Source organism: Gracilinanus agilis, chromosome 1 (genome assembly GCF_016433145.1).
Source record: "Gracilinanus agilis isolate LMUSP501 chromosome 1, AgileGrace, whole genome shotgun sequence".
Classification (NCBI taxonomy): Eukaryota; Metazoa; Chordata; class Mammalia; order Didelphimorphia; family Didelphidae; genus Gracilinanus; species Gracilinanus agilis.
In genome coordinates, this window is record NC_058130.1 from 707,800,633 (window position 1) to 707,816,544 (window position 15,912).

General features: G+C 52.0%; 2 protein-coding genes across 2 annotated transcripts; both read right to left on the minus strand.

The window, feature by feature from the left end:
• Positions 1 to 1,539: 1,539 nt before the first annotated feature.
• Positions 1,540 to 3,026, minus strand: LPAR2 (lysophosphatidic acid receptor 2). The gene is made up of 2 exons (XM_044658366.1): positions 2,297 to 3,026; positions 1,540 to 1,838 (listed from the first exon to the last, which is right to left on the minus strand). The coding sequence occupies exons 1-2, from the start codon at positions 3,024 to 3,026 to the stop codon at positions 1,540 to 1,542; spliced, it is 1,029 nt and encodes a 342-aa protein (XP_044514301.1).
• A 3,551-nt stretch (positions 3,027 to 6,577) lies between these two features.
• On the minus strand, positions 6,578 to 15,627 carry LOC123242211 (GEM interacting protein). Its single transcript, XM_044669797.1, is given in 21 exon segments — positions 6,578 to 7,157; positions 7,931 to 7,988; positions 9,076 to 9,388; positions 9,462 to 9,697; positions 9,889 to 10,026; positions 10,694 to 10,882; positions 10,984 to 11,138; positions 11,290 to 11,379; positions 11,472 to 11,572; positions 11,688 to 11,884; positions 12,014 to 12,213; positions 12,216 to 12,402; positions 12,484 to 12,564; positions 12,709 to 12,819; positions 13,061 to 13,125; positions 13,353 to 13,478; positions 13,561 to 13,618; positions 13,760 to 13,817; positions 13,980 to 14,070; positions 15,118 to 15,261; positions 15,411 to 15,627. Coding segments are annotated over 21 exon segments (3,264 nt in total). The 3' UTR covers positions 6,578 to 6,708.
• Between the last annotated feature and the right edge of the window lie 285 nt (positions 15,628 to 15,912).

The following is a 15,912-nucleotide window of genomic DNA, read 5'->3' on the forward strand; positions in this document are numbered from 1 at the left end:
CCGGCGGCGTCGTCGGCGACCAACAGCCCCGCGCCTCGCGACCGCCTCGCGCGCTTCGACAGGCCCCGCCGCGGGGGCGCGCGCATGGCCCCGCCCCTGGCCGGCCGGCCGCTTTCCGTCCCCGCGGCGCGCGCCAGCCGCGAGCCCGCCCCCGGCCACGCCCCACGCCGCAGGGAGGCCGCTGGCTCCGTTACCGGGGCAACGGCCTCCCACCCTCCACTAGGAGGGTCCAAGCCTCGGCTTCAAGGATGCCCAGACCCTTGTTCCTCTCCAGGAACCTCCCCTTCACCCCTTCAAAAACCGTGGCCAGATTTTGAAGCTGGCCTGGAGAAGGCCCAGTCCTAAGCTGAGGTAGGGATTGGTGAAAGCTGAGTCCCAAACTGAGGTTGGGGTAAGACTGGCTGGACCCCAATCTCAGGCTGTACCCTGGGGTAAGCTGAAGCTTCCTCTAGGGAAAGCATTTCCAAGGAGAATTCAGACCTGGTGCGATGGGCAAGTCTATTTGCTGCTATCTAGGAGAGGAGGGAGTAATCCCAGGGCCCTGGAGGTGTCCCATATAGGGTACAGCCCTTCATTTCTGTCCCTAGAGGAGCATGCCTATTCCAGGAGATTCTGCCCTCAACCTGAAGGCCAGAGGGAATAGACACAGGGCTCACTTGGGAGCAGAGTAAGGGGCAGTGGGGTTCCGAGCCACTCCCCCTTCCCCATCTGCTCACAGAGCACCCTCCCTTCTCAGACTATTGCACATAGTGATTGCACTTAGACAAAGCAAGATGGAAAAATCTTTGTCTCAGCTGGGCTGAGTGCTTGAAGGGTCACACCCTTTGGAAGCTGGAGGCCCCAGGTTTCCAAGGGGACCAGTTGGATGAAGGGATATAACTCTTAGTTGAAGATCAGAAGACAGACCACCCACAAGAATAGAAGAAAAGGGGATAGAATTGGGGCAAAGCTGTTCTGGGCAAAATCCCTCTCCCATATCTATTGAAGGACCAGAAGTGCCTAGGTTAGGTCTAGGCCTATGGAAGGATCCAGTCAATGGAGGTGGGGGAAGGGAGACAGATTTCCAGCACTGGCCTATGGGGAAGGGTGGGGGGAGGACAGGCAGAAACTTCAACCACCTATTTTTTTCCACAGAATCAGATCCAACCAAATTATGAATTCATGGTCCTTATTAATCCTTTCATCTGGGTAGCATGCCCATAATATCCAAACTAACAAATGCAGGGAACCCTAGCCCAACCCCCAAGAGTTAAACAGTCAAGTAAGTGTTTGTAAAATTGTCATACAAAAACATCACTCTTCTCTCTGCTAAGGTGGGGAGCCTATAGACAACCTTAGCATTATATTCAAGGCAGTTAATGGAGGATTTTAGCCCTGACTTTCATGTAGTCATGTAGCTACAATAGTAGTTTCACCTCATTTGAAGGGGTTAAATCTCATCCTGCCTTAGAAGCAAGTGACTGTTCATTACCCCGTTCACAGTAGTCAGTTCCCATCCCAATCACAGTTATTAGTCCTGTCCCACTGGTGTAGAGATAACTAAAGGGAGGAATCCACCAGAGGATGGCCACTGTCAGGAATATTGACCCTCATTCCAGGTCTTGGCCCTTTTCTGGGCATGTGGTGGGAAGAACTCCTCAAACAGCCACAGAGGAGACGTCGGAAGGTGCTGCGCATCTCAGCATCTCGGCATGAATATACAACTGGGTTAACCAGCGAGTTGGCCTCAGCCAAAAGTAGGAAGTACTTTTCCACAGCTAAGACATTGCAGGAGTCACAGCCCAGACCATCCAAAAGCAATACCACCTGGCCAGGTGTCCAGCAGACCACAAATGCCCCTGGGGACAGAGCAGAGTGATTAGTGGTTGTCAGTGTGGCTCCTTAATCATCCTGAGGGATTTGGTCAACTGGAGTGGGTTAGTCACTCAGGAGGGAGTAAGTTACTCCAGAGGGGGGAATCAGTTACTTTCAGTGAGGCCAGTCACTTTCAGGGGAAGGGGGAAAATCAATCATAGCTTCTAGGTTGTCAATCACTGTCAGAGAGGGTAGGCCACTAAAAGGGTGGAGAGGAGTCATCACAGCTAGCAATGGGTCAATCAGTTAGAAGGTGTTGGGACAATCACTCTAATGGCATTAGTTTCTCCAAGGGAGAAGATCACTACAGGTGAGTCAGTCAATGGAGGTGAGTTGGGGAGTGGGGGGCAGTGGTATGAGGGAGTCAATGAATGGATTGGTCTCTGGGAGGGGGTTGGTTGATGAAGGGAGGAAATCCACATTGTAGACAAAAGTTCCTCACCCAAAATGATGACCACTGTCTTGACTAGGGCAACTGTGGTCTCACGGTATCTTGGGTGGAAGCCAGCGTGTTGTGACATGCGATTCATGCAGCCTCGAACATAGAGGAAGATGCGTGCATAGACAGCTGCCATAAGCAGGAAGGCCAGCAAGTTGCCAAGGGCCCAGGCTGTCAGGAAGGTGCGGCTGTAGATTGGAGCCAGGCGGGCACAGTGGTCCAAGTTACACAAACAGTTCCAGTAGGAGGGCAAAAGTGCCAGGCCCAGTGCAACTGCCCAACTGCCAGCCATAAGCAACAGCACCCTACCCCGGGGCAGGAGGCTCAGTGGCTGCACTGCCATGACACTCCGGTGCCTTTCCACTGCGATGGCCAGCAGGTTGACCACAGAAGCACTGAGGCTGGCATCCAGAAGGCCCTGCCGCACAAACCAGACCCTCACTGAGAGTTGGGCTGTGCGGGGGCCTGTGTGCAGCATGAGGAACAGGTAGGCCAGTCCTGCGAACAGGTCAGCTGCAGCTAGATTCCCTAGTAGATAATAAATGGGCTGGTGTAGCCGCCGATTGGAAATGATAGCCACTATGACAAGCAGGTTGGTCAGCAGGACCACTACACTCACAGTAAGCCCCAGAGTCACCATTACCACATCCTTGGGCTGCCAGTGTAGATTCAGCTGCTTTCCACTGTGGTTGTAGAAGAAGCTCACAGATTCATTATAATAACAGTGATCCATGACTGTAGCCAAAGCCTGGGGACACAAGAAGCTGATGGTCAGTGAAAAGAGAGAGGTGGTATTAACTATTGAGGACACAAGAGGCTAACAGTGTGAGGTTGTAGGAGAAGCAGAGGTCTGACAGAGGAGAGTAAGGGGCAAGGTTAGGTTGGCTAATGAAAGCACACAGATGAAGGTTGTTAGTTGGGGTGATCAACATGAGAGAGGTCAGCCAGTAAGGCAGAAGTCAGCATGGTGAAATAAGAGGTTGACTCAGTGAAGATATGGAAGAGGCAGCAGTGGTCACCATGGACACAAAGGGGGTATGGGAGTATTAGGAGGCATGGGTGAGGGACAGTAAGAGGAAACAGTTAAATTAATGGTTTGGGAGCACAGAATGTGATGGTCAGTATTTGAAAAGGAAAAGATCAGTCTGTGGTCACTTCTAAAACAAGACCCCTACCACCCAAAGACCAGCATAGTACATTTGTACTTAGAAAGCAATCAATCATATATTAATTCAATACTTGACTCTGTGTAAGGCTTACTGTGTGATCACCTCTGAGATTATACAAAGAAAGGCAAAAATAGTTCTAGTTCCCAAGAAGTTTAATATTCTAATGAAGAAGATAACATAAACAGGTATCTACAAGTTGAAGGCAGCTGGGTGGCTCAATGGATAGAGTTCTAAGCCTGGAGTGGGGATGACCTTAGTTCAAATGAGCCCTTAGACACTTACTACCTGAGACCCTGAGCAAGTCACTTAACCTCTGCCTTAATCCACTAGAAAAGAAAAGGGCAAACCACTCTAGTATCCTTGCCAAGAAAACTCTATAGACGGCAATGTTGTGCTATAGTCCACTGGGTCACAAAGAGAGCTGATATGACTGAATGACGAACAACAATATGAGTTAGCAAAGGCCCAGAAGTTGGGGGCTAATGGTGGGGGTGGGGAACTGGGAAAGACTTTCTGCAGAAGTTGGCAGTCAAGCTGAGTCTTTAAAAGAAGCCAGGAATGTCAAGAAACAGAGGTGAGAGAAAGCATTCCAAGCATGGAGGGACACATCTAGTACAAACACAGAGGTGGGAAATGGAGTTTTAAATGTGTGGGATAGCAAGTAAGCCAACATTCAGAGAAGAATAAAGTGAGAAATCTGGGAGACCTGGGGATGGGGCTAGGTTGTAAAGAGCCTTAATTGCCAAACAAGACTTATTTGATCCTGAAGATAAAAGGGAATAACTGCAGTTTGAGTGTGGGGGGAGTAACATTTCATGAAAATCACTCCTAGTTTGAGAGGACTGGAATGGGGAGAAACTTGAGGCAGGAAGACCAGCCAGCAGGCTATTGCAATAGTCTAGGTTAGAGGTGATGAGGGCCTGCATGGGGTAGTGGCTGTGTCAGGAGAGAGAAGGGTACTTTAGAGATCTGGTAAAAAAAAGGCAGGTCTTTACAACAGACTGGATAAGTGGAATAAGTGAGAGGAGTCCAGAATGACACTAAGACTGGGAGTGTGGGTGACTTGCAGGATGGCAGTGCCCTTAACAATGGGAAAACTGAGAAGGAAGAGATGAGCTATTCTGGACACCTTGAGTTTGAGAAGGCTCTAGGGCAGGGGTCAGCAACGTATGGCTCTCCAGCCATATCTGGCTCTTTTGAGGGCCAGATATGGCTCTTTCTGCAGGAGCCATAAAGTCAATTTTTTTTCAGGCACTGTTACAGAAGCGCACACTGTGAGCACTGTATGGCTCTCATGAAATTACATTTTTAAAAATGTGGCGTTTATGGCTCTCACAGCCAAAAAAGATTGCCAACCCATGCTCTAGGATGTCCAGTTCTTATCTAAAAAAGGTAGCTGCTGATGTGAGAGCTCAGAAGAAAAACTAGGGCTGGATTATATTAGATATGGGAAACATCTGTATAGAAAAAACTGAATCTAGGAGAGCTAATGAGACCACCAAAGGACAGCATATACAGAGAAAAAAAGAGGTCTCGGGACAGAGCCAAAGGATACCCCTACAGTTATAGGGTACGACAAGGATAAAGAGCCTGGAAAGGAGACTGAGAAAGAGCAGGCAGAGACAGGAGAAACGAGAAAGTATTCTGAAAACCAAAAGAGAATTTCCAGGAGGTGACTGGCCTCTGCTGGAAATAGAGAGATAGGTAGAGAGGAGAGGAGGAGAGGGGCCGGGGAGCGGGAAGGTTTAGAGATCTCCAGCTGCTGCCTTAGACTGAGAGCCATACTAGTGAAAAACTCTCGGGCACATGGAAAGAGGTGGCCTCCCCAAAGACTTGCCCCTGGAAGCAACAAGCACTTAAGGCCTGAATCGGGACCCCTCCTCATCCAAAAGCCTGATGGTAGTTCGCCAGAACTTGCCTTGGGCAAGGCAGTCTTGTCTGGTGGGTTTTTTGTCCTCCCCTTCTCCCCCCCACATTTGGTAAGCAGGCAGCTTTAGAGCCCCCCAAACCAACGGATTCACCCCCTTTTCCAACTAACAACTCCCCGGGCTGCGACTCGCTCTTCCTTCTCCCATCTAGATGCCAACAAACAGCCCAGCCCCTCTCCCCGACGCAGCTCCCGCCTTAGCAGCCCCAAAAGAGGGGCCCGCTTCCTAATCCCTAACTTCCCACCCTCTTCCAGGTCCCCTTTCCACTCCTCTTAACTCTTTTCGGTCGCTTGGTCTCCCCTAACAGCACCTCCCTCCCCCAGGATGCCAAAGAACACCGCCCACCCCGCACCACCGCTCCTACCCGGTCAAACCCCGTTTGCAAATAAAACTCCAATTCCTAGGCGCAGAGTCCCGGCCTAGGGCTACGCCGCCTCCCCAGGTCGGCAGGCCAAAGAACCCTTCCGGCCCTCTCCTCATCCCGGGCCCGCCACGGAGCCCCCTCCCCAACCAATCGCTGGCCCGCCAGAATTCCCCTTCAGCACACCCCCTGTCCTGGGCCAGCGGCAGAGCCCAAGTCACCTCTCCTCAATTTTCCCCCCACCCGCAACCTATGGGCTCCCCCTAACCCCGCCCGGGGTGCCCCTCCTGCCAGAGCCAGACCTGAGACCACCTGGAGCCGGTTCCTCCGCGTGCGACCCTGTGGGCGGGGCCAGGTCGGGGGCGGGAGGGACCGGAGGCTGTAGGCGGATCCCTGAGATTTCTGCAGTCTCGGCCCTGCCCAACTTCTCTGGGCTGGCTCAAGGCTTGTTTGACTGCCTACTGGCAGGAGAGGGCTCTGGGAGGCTTCTTTAATACTTTATTTTTATGTAGAATGGAAGCTCTAGGAAGGCAGGGCCCGTTTGTTTTTTTTTTTTGGCTTTGTAACCGCAAAGCCTATTACTGGGGCTCATACACTTATTGAGGCTTAATAAAATGATAAGTTGAATTAAGGGTGGGAAATTTGCTCTCTGACCACCCTCTAGGCTAGGGGTGGGGTGAGGTGGATGAGGTGTTTTTACTTATGCTGGCACCTCCTGTCAGCCCCCCTCACCAGGACCTCTCCCTAGGCTGTTGCCCCACACCTTCATTCCTCATTAAATGGTCTCACTTTTGCCCCATATATAATCCACGTCAGAAGGCCAGAACCAGGAAGACAGAGAAATTTATTGGCTGTTAGTGGCAGCAATGGCCAGGAAGCACTGACCCACTGCTCTAGGTGACCAGAAAATGACCTGTTGACCCTGAGATTCCAGGACAGGGAGGAAGGGGCTTTAAGTTATAAATGGTCCTCTGCCTCATCACACTGGGGCTGGAGTTCAAACTGGGCTTGGGATTGGGGCTGGAGGGAGGGCTCAGCCTGGCAGGGTTGTGGCTCAGGCTCAGGCCAGCAGGGAGATTGCCTTCCATCCTGGGTCCCCTCTCCCTGGAGTTTGGAGAGGAGTCTGGCTGTCTCCTGGGTAATCTCAAAGTGCTTTGGTAATTTGGCTCTTCGAAAGGGGCTGCTTTCTGAGGAGGCACTGGCCCAAGGCCCCTGGCCCCGAAGGCTTCCATGTCGGTCCTTGATAGGGGTTTCCTCGCAAAGTTTAGAGGCCACCAAGGCCAGGCTGGACAGCTGGTGGATGACTGGCCTGACTCCCCCTGCCCGGGTATACTTCACAGGCTGTCGACTGAAGTGGCCACGGGATTGTGTCCCTAGGGGGGTTTCCTCACGCACTTGATTGGACTCTGATAGAGAAAGGGAGTTGATTAGTCCTAGCCTCCCTAAATCTTCCTCCGGGATATCCCTACATAAAAAAAAAAAAAATTCCCATTCCTTCCCTTGGAGACTGTACCTCTAGTTCTCCAACAGTCATCCCCCAAGTCACTGATACCCCAAGTTCAATAGGGAGCTCAATGGACAGAGTATTAGATCTGGAGCCAGAAATCATTGTTCAATCCTGTTCAACTTTTCTTGGTCCTGTGGACTATAATGTCCTTTGGATGCTAGAGTGGTTTGCTATTTCCTTCTCCAGTAGATTAAAGCAAACAATGGTTAAATGACTTGCCCAAGGTCACATAAGTAGTGTCTGGGGCCACATCTGAAATGAGGTCTTCTTGACTCCAGGTCCAGTGAACCATTTAGCTGTCATGGCAGTGGGACCAAGTTCAACTAGATACTAGCTGGCAGACTCTGAGCAAGTCACAATCTCTATCTGTTTCCTCATCTGAAAAATGGAGATAATAGCATCTGCCTCCCAAAGTTATTGAAAAGATGATATAATAGCTGTAAAATGTTTTGCAAACTTATTATAAGCTAGCTGTTATTAATACTAATTAAATTCATTATTCTTTTGGCAATTGTACCAAACCTCCGAGGGCAGCTCAAGATATCGGTTTTCCCAGCCCTCTCCAGTTACCTCTCAGAGTAACCACCAAATCTTTGAGCAGAGCCATGTCTACCTAAGACATCCCAGACTCAAGTTCCATACTCCTAGCTGTCTTCCAACTACTATATTCACCTTCCTCGCCGCCTTCTGAATTGATCCACTCAATGAAGTCACCTTTGGGTAGTGAAGTCTGTGAAGAGAAGCACTGGTATGACCCAAGAGAAAGACTCGTGAGGTCCCACCTCTGAGACCCAAAGAGTCTGATTCAGTATGGAGAGCAACCCAGCACTCTGACCTGGGATGGAATCAGAGAGACCTAAAGGTGCTGATCTGGCTCAGAAGGTTTAGCCCAAGACAGACAGTCTAAAGTTTAGACACTAAACCAGGGGTCGGCAACCTTTTTGGCTGTGAGAGCCATAAATGCCACATTTTTTAAAATGTAATTTCGTGAGAGCTGTTCAGTGCTCACAGTGCGTGTTCCTGTAACAGCGCCTGAAAAAAATTGACTTTATGGCTCCTGCAGAAAGAGCCAGATATGGCTGGAGAGCCATACGTTGCCGACCCCTGCTCTAAACCAAAGATATTCACAGAGTCCAGGATCAACCCAGAGATTTTAATTTGGCCTGGAGATGGAGAAGCCCCCAAAGTTAAGCCCAAGACCAAAAGAGTCTAAACTGGGACAGAGATGAAGAATTTAACGGAGATAGACCCAGGATCTCACCTTTGCCGTCGATCAAGACACAGATATCCATTTAGTGAGTCTGGCCCAGGATAGACGCCAGCACAGGGCTAGAATAATGAGTATTCAGGACCCCTCATAAACCTTACCATTTCTCTACTACTTGGAAATCTTTTGAGAGTTTCTTGAAAAGCCAAGGATTTCTCCCCTTAGCAGAATTTACACAAAACCTTAACCATTTTTGGAGGAAATCTCTCTGATAATATAAACAATTCACCAAGTCTTGGGGAAGGAATTTGCCAATTTTATACATCGTCAGATTTCTAGGAAAACCAGAACCCCCACCTCTACCACCCTACACTATTTTCCAACATCTCTGATACTACAGTCTCTATAGCCACTATATAGACAATCACTCTCCTTCCCCCCACTGTTAGCACACCTCTCTGTTCTTCACTGTTCCTGTTCCCCCTCCCCCATGACACATCAACTGTTGCTTCACCATTTCCCTTGACTTGGCCCAGGTTCTCTGGCAGCGTACTAGACTTCCAGAGAGGTCGATCAGTAGAGCAGGCTGGAGATGAGCGGTGGGCCATACCTCATCAGATAATGCTTGGAGCCCTGGAGTCCCAGACCCCTCTCCATAGGCTGAGGTCTGTGTGGCAGGCCCAGGAATTCCAGGATCAGATGTTTCTGTTGGGATGGGAGGGAGTTCTTCCATCCCAAAGACATGCTCATAGTGGATGATGAGGAACTCCACCATCTGGGCCTGGTATCCTGAGTCCAGGAGACAGGCCACTGGGTTGGTACTGACCCCACCTTGTCCTTTTGGTGGCCGAAGCAGTGTTGGCCCAAACACGATGCCCAGGTTGTTGGCTGACATCTTATTTTCTTCAAACCTTGAGGCCACCCTGGAGGAAGAACCAGGTTATTCAGAGGTTGCTACCTAGAGACTTTTAGTCCTAGCCCCAGCTCCAATTCTACCTGAACAGATGGGCCACTAGATGCCGGAGAGTATTATAGTTGGAGCCAGGCAACTGTCTTAGGAGATTTTTCAGGGCACTGACAGCTTCAGCCTCAGGGTCAGCATTAGGGCTGGGGCCAAGATTGAGTTCAGGTTCAGTGTTTCTTGAGGCATCTGATGATACCTCTGGTTGCAGGGTCTTAGCCAGAGAGATGAAGGCACAATAGAGTTGAGAGGGGATGATAGGATCTGTGAGCTAGGAGAACAAGGAATATTTTGGAATTACTCTCAGAACAGATCTTAATTTGCTGCCCTGTATCTCTCATGGGCTTCCATCTTCCCTACCTGACTTCTATCCCTCAGTCTCCCCAGCCTGGTACCCAAATGCAGCTCTCCACCATCTTTCTTGGCTCCCTGATGTCCCTTCCCATTTGGTTAGGGCCCTACCTCCTTAAGGAAGTGCTTGAGTACTCCAGTAACATCGTGGGGAGAGTTACCAGACAACTCCACCAAGGCCCAGCCATTTTCAAAGGCCTGACACAGCCGTTCTACTCGAAGTCGGGACCCGCTGATCCGGTAAATACCCTGAGGATTGGAGTTTTAGGTCATGAAGCCAAGTGGTCACTTAAAGGCCTGTATCTTCCAGGAGATATTCAGAAGTCAAGTAAGACGGTAGATTCAGGGATTAAGATTTGGCTAGGGGTAACTAGGAATCAGGGCCTGACCCAGGGCTGGGGTCAGGGTTGGTTCTCCCCGAATTCTAAGCCTTGAATACACTCTCCTCTCCATCTCTCTCTCCACAAGATCTCCAGCTTCCTTCAAAGTTCAGCTCAAGTGCCTTATCTTAAAGGAAGCTTGTGTTACTCTCCTTAAATGCTAATATCCTTCCAGTCCCAAAATGAATTTGGATCATTTTGTTGAATTATCTCTATCTTGTTTTCACTCCAGGAAAGGGCAGGCAGACTGTCCTTTTGGTCTTTATATCCCCAGTACCCTAGCACAAAGCCTGACACACAGTACTTAAATGCTTATTAAACAGGGAGCAGCTAGGTGGCTCAATGAATGGAGATCCTGGGTTCAAATCGGACTTTAGATACTTCTAGCAGTGTGATCCTGGGCAAGTCATTTAACCCCCATTGCCTAGCTCTTACCAATCTTCTGCCTTGGAATGAATGCACAGTATTGAGTCTAAGAGGAAAGGTAAGGGTCTAAAAAAAACTGCTTATTAAATAGAATAGGATTGACTTGGCACCTGTACACCCAGTGCACGATGCTCAATTTCAGCAGTGCACTTAATGACCAAGAAGGGCACCTCCTCAGGGAAGTCTCGAGGAAGCTGTAAAAAATCAACTCCAAAGAGCTGAGTTCTGGCTGGAAGCTTCCTGTGGCCACACAGGATCAGTAATGACTGCAGGCAACGTTTGTGGCAGGCCAGAGAGCACTGGAGAAATATAAAGGGGTTGAGAGTCAGTGGGGATCATGGAAACATCCAAGGTCATCAAGGGGCAGCAGGGGATCAGGGAGGAGTCAGGGTCACAATACCTCCTCACACTCGATCCCGCTGACCATGAAGGCCTCACACTCCCGGCACTTGGCTGGGCCTCGAAGCTTTCGGAAACGGTGGGTTTGGGCTGCGCTGGATAATGACCACTTCTTCAAAGGACAAGATGTCTCATTGTCTGGTCCATCCCCGAGCTCTGGGGGTCAGTAGGGGAGGGATATTCAGGTGGGGGGTCACCTGGTCTGGTTCCTGATTTCCTTCCTTTGAGGTCATCTGAGGAGCCAGGGTCTGGGGTATGAGTTATGAGGGTGACAAAGAAGGGATGAGTCCCAAGATCAAAACCTCACCAGGGCTGGATGTAGGGGAGTCCAGAGACCGAGACTCACTGCTTCCACCCACACTGTCCACATCGCTCCCTAGACAGGTACCCAGGCTCCCTGGATGGAGAAGGCAGGTTGTGGGATCCCATTACCTTGCTCCCAACTCCTCATTCCTTGTTCTCCCCTTCCCTCCCTCCCCATACCCATACCATGGTCTCCAGGCTCCTCCCAGAGGTTGAGCTCCAATAAGGATTCATTAGACTGCAAGGATTGCTGGGATGGAACCTTCTTTCGAGCATCCAGAGGGGAGCTGAAAGGAGTCATGGATAAGTGCTGAGCCCAATGAGACACTAGAATCCTTTCATATCCAAGCTCCCTAGTCCTGACCCATCCTCTGAAAACTGACCCATGGGTTCATTCCCTACCTGTGTGCTGAGGCCACAAACTCCTGGAAGGAGAAATCTGGTGGGGCTGGAGGAGGAGGCTCTGGCCACATCATCTGCACAAACTCAAGGTATTGCTGGCCAGGCTCAAAGGGCACACAACATTCGTTAAGTGCCGAGAAGCCCTGGGGTCCTCTTTCAGCCAGGCCCCCCCGAAGGCTAAAGAAGTTCAAGGACACCTAGGGAAGCACAGAGACCCCTTGTAGGCCACCCAGAAATTTCTTCTCCATATTCTTAAACCTTCAGAGGTCCCCAAATCCTCCCCAAGGGAAGAGATCTCTCAGAGACACCCCCATTCCAACATTCACCTTTTTGAGCTCCACATCCCCCTGAAATAGCATCTTCCGGACACGGGACACAATTCTCTGTTTTGTGGCCTCCAGATCCCGCTGCCGGAGGTTGGCCTCTCGGATACAGGCCTGATAGTGAACCTCGGCCTCCTGTGCCTAGAGAAACCAAGGAATGGAGAGAGAAGGGAAATGGAGGCATTGGGAAGCAGAGTCAGAGAGGAAATGCTCACACTGAGCAGGATCAGAAACCATGCCCTTACTTTGGCCTGAGCATCCTCTCGTGAACGGCGACGGCGCTCCTGCTGCTTGCTGGGGACCTCAGGAAAGCCCAAGATTCGGGTCTGTGCATCTTCACTCCTCTGCAGGTACTGGAGCCGAGCACGCCGCAAGGCCAGCACCGCTTCATTCTAGGGATCAGAATGTCAGGGTCAGTGGTGGGAAGAGTGGAAGGTGAGCAGGAACCTCCCTTCCCCTGGTTTCCCTCTCACCATCCTCTTCTGTTCACGAGCCCACTGGGCCTTCATCTCTTTCCTCCTTTTCTCTATCTCATTCCTTTGGACCACCAGGGGCTGTAAGGACAGAGACCAGGGTGGAATAGAACCTCCTTGAGAAAGGTCTACAGTTCTGCTCCACTCTCCCCTTTGGGTCCTATCCTTAGGAGAGACACACACACACACACACACACACACACACACACACACACACACACACACCTGGCAATAATCACGTTTTTGCTGTGCCAATATCTGTAACGTCAGCTCTCCAAGGGTGAAGTCCTGCTCTAGGAAGAGGCCATAGACATCTCGGAGTGGTCCTGGAGGATGCTGGGGAAGGGGCGGAAATCAAGACAGGAAGCTAGAGCGAGATGTGACTGTAGAGACTTCCTAGGCCAACCCACCCTCTGGACTCCAAGGTCACTGGAGCCCAGCAGCAAAGCCAAGCCTTAGTTTAGCTCTTCTGACTCCTAGGCCCAGGCTCTTTCCTCTACAGGAAGAGATGGCAGGGGCTAAGGTGCAACTGGGGTGATGGAGAGGAGGTGACCAAGTAGGGTTAGTAGGGCCATACCTGCTGTTGAATGGATACCTTTGCTGCCTCAGCAAGCTTCATGATGTTTTTGGAAAATTCTAGCTCTGGAAAGGGAAAAACAAAATCGAGTCTGAGGTCAGGGATCATGACTGGGAATAGATGATTACAAGGGGCAGAGGCAGATAAGGAGAGGGTCAGTCAAGAGGGTGGGTTAAAGCCTGGGGTCCATAAGTTAGGGCTAGTGTCCACAGGCAGAGTGGACTCAAAGGCCAAAGCCACAGGGCAGGGGATAGAGGGCAGAATGTAGGGCTGGGATACAGCCAGGAATCACCATAGTTTGCTCTTTTTTCAGTCCAGCACAGAATCTCTTTTATATGTTTGCTCCACATTTTGGCATAATCCAAGGCAGCCTCCACTCCTCCTTCACTACGGACAAGCCGGATGTCCAGTTCCTCCCCTTGGGAAAGAGGGTCAACTGAAGGGACCGAGCCAATCCTTATCCTGGACCCCAGGCCCCAGCCCTTGACCCCAGCCTGTACCTGTGAGGGGGGCAGGGCCTCCTGGGAAGGGGCTGCTCCAGCTTTGGGTCTCATTAGTCTAGGGGAAGAGCTCAGGGTTTGGCTGGTGGTTACTGACCCCATAACCCTTCCCTAGGACCTAGGCAGAAATTCTTAAGAGGTATCAGCAGATCCAACCCTTCCCTCTCCCCTCCTCCCCTAGTAATATCCACCTTCTTACCTCCGCTCCTGGCTCAGGGTAATCAGATTCCGAGTCTCCAACCAACATTTCCACAGCCCTGGAGAGGTGGGTAGGTTAGGGTGTCCCCATGGCTGGGTGTTAGTGGGTTTGGGGTTTCTGGGGGGGGGGGTGTAGGGGGATCATCTTGGAGGCCTCTGGGAACTTGAGGCTAATCTTTCTCCACCCCCTTCCCCTACTCCCTACCCTCATCCCAACTCACGCATTCCCCAAAGAAATCTCCAGGTTGTCCAGGCTCCTGAAGATTTCACTGTACCGATTTCTGCTTCCAGTGCCCTGGGTCTGGGGGAGACCTGGAGGTGGGGAATGGGGCTAAGATGGGCCTTGCCAACAGAAACGTACACATCCCAACTTCCCTCATGTGCCTCATGCACATGGCCTGCCCCAACTGGAGGCAGGTGTACTGAGCCCTAGTGACTCTCCAGCAGTGGTTCTGGGAAGGCTCAGACCCAGGTCTGCCTCTGCCGTCCAGGTCTGAGTTTTTAATCTCAATTAGGACTCCAGAAACTCAGAGATGCCCAGACAGTTATAAGTGTGCACACTGGAGCACAGGCATGCATACACACATGGAGATACATACACACACAGACCCCTACCTGGACACAAACTAGCACCCGGAGGGAGAGGGTGCTAGGTGGATGTCACTGGGCCCTTCCCCCACCCTATTCCACATTCTGCAGAAGCAGAAGCAGTCACTTCCCCCACCTTGGCAACCGGATGGGGGAGGGCTGGGCATTAGGGTGAGGAGGGGGTGGTTGGGGGAAAAGGAGGAGAGGGTAACTGGCACCCCCATGTGCCCTTCATACCAAGCTGGGCTTCTTCCATGGCTCCAGGTGCAGGCTTGGGGGGCAGCTTGGTGGAGGTGACCAGAGGAAGCAGGAGGCAACCTTTCCCCTCCCCCAACCCCCCAGGCTTCCTGCTTCCGTATGGGGACCCGCCTCCTTCCACAGGGCGGGGACGAGGCTGGCGGGAAGTTTGTTGTGCCCCCAGTTTCTCACCCCCGCCCCCATGTGCTGTTCTAAACTGAGGAGGCTTTGGGATGTGAAGCTCCACTCTCGGCCCAATCGATGATTAGAGGGTGACCAAGGAACCTGAGGACTTGGACACACACACACACACACAGACACACACACAGACACACACACAGACACAGACACACACAGACACACAGACACACAGACACACAGACACACACACACACACACACACACACACACACACACACAGACACACACACACACAGACACACACACACACACACCCTGCCCCTACCCCGTGTTTCCCCGCCCACGGAGCTCCAGACTCCGCCCCCTAACCCACCTGGGGCCCCGCCCTCTCACCTTGCACGGAGCTGACCAGCGCTGCCACGGCCCCCCGAACTCGCGGTCCGCCCAGCACTGGATACCGGGTCTGGAGCGAGGCTACTGCCTGAAGCAGGTCGCTTAGGTGAGCTTCTAGGGGGTCAGACCCAGCTCCAGCTCCGGCTGCAGAGGAGGTGGTGTGAGGGCCCGGCACAGACTCCCTCCCCGCTTCGGGAGCGTGACACCCCTGCCAGCGCCCTCCCCCCAGCCCCCGAGGCTGCCGGTTGCTCTCCTTCCCAGTGCCCAGGGGTGCCCCTGCTCCCACCACTTACAGCCCTCCCGGAACAGCGCCCGAAAGTTGAGGAATTTGCCGTCGATGAGGCGGAGATGCGCAGAGACCCAGCGGAGCTGGCAGGGGGAGTCCCGACCAGGGTCAAGGCCGGGAATCTGCTTAGCAGATAGCCTGGCAGGGGCCAGGAAGCCCGCTGGCACAAAGGTCTCCCCCCCAGGCCCAGCCCGGCTCATAGTGCTCTGGTAGGTATGGACCATGGGCTGCCTCGGGAGTGTGGGGTCCCAATGGTACTGGCCCCAGCCGGCTGAGGGCCTCCTTGTGAAAAGCCCAGGGGGTCACGGCAAGCCCAGTGATCTTGTTCCTGGGCAGCCCACACAGGTCAGGACAGACGCAGGGGGCTGCCCCAGCCAGGTCATGGTTGGGGTGGCTGGGCCACATTCCAGCTCCTGGCTGGCAAGCTAAATATTAACTCCTCCCTGACTGGGGAGTCTGGGAGCTAGCCAGCGGGGGAGGAACCTTATAAAGAGGAAGGGAGGGAACTA

Excerpts from the sequence above, each read along its gene's own strand:
- LPAR2 (XM_044658366.1), bottom strand. The coding sequence starts at position 3,026 with ATGGATCACTGTTATTATAATGAATCTGTGAGCTTCTTCTACAACCAC. Across the intron at positions 1,839-2,296 it reads GACAGTGGTCATCATTTTGG|GGGCATTTGTGGTCTGCTGG; the intron begins GTGAGGAACTTT and ends CTCTGTCCCCAG.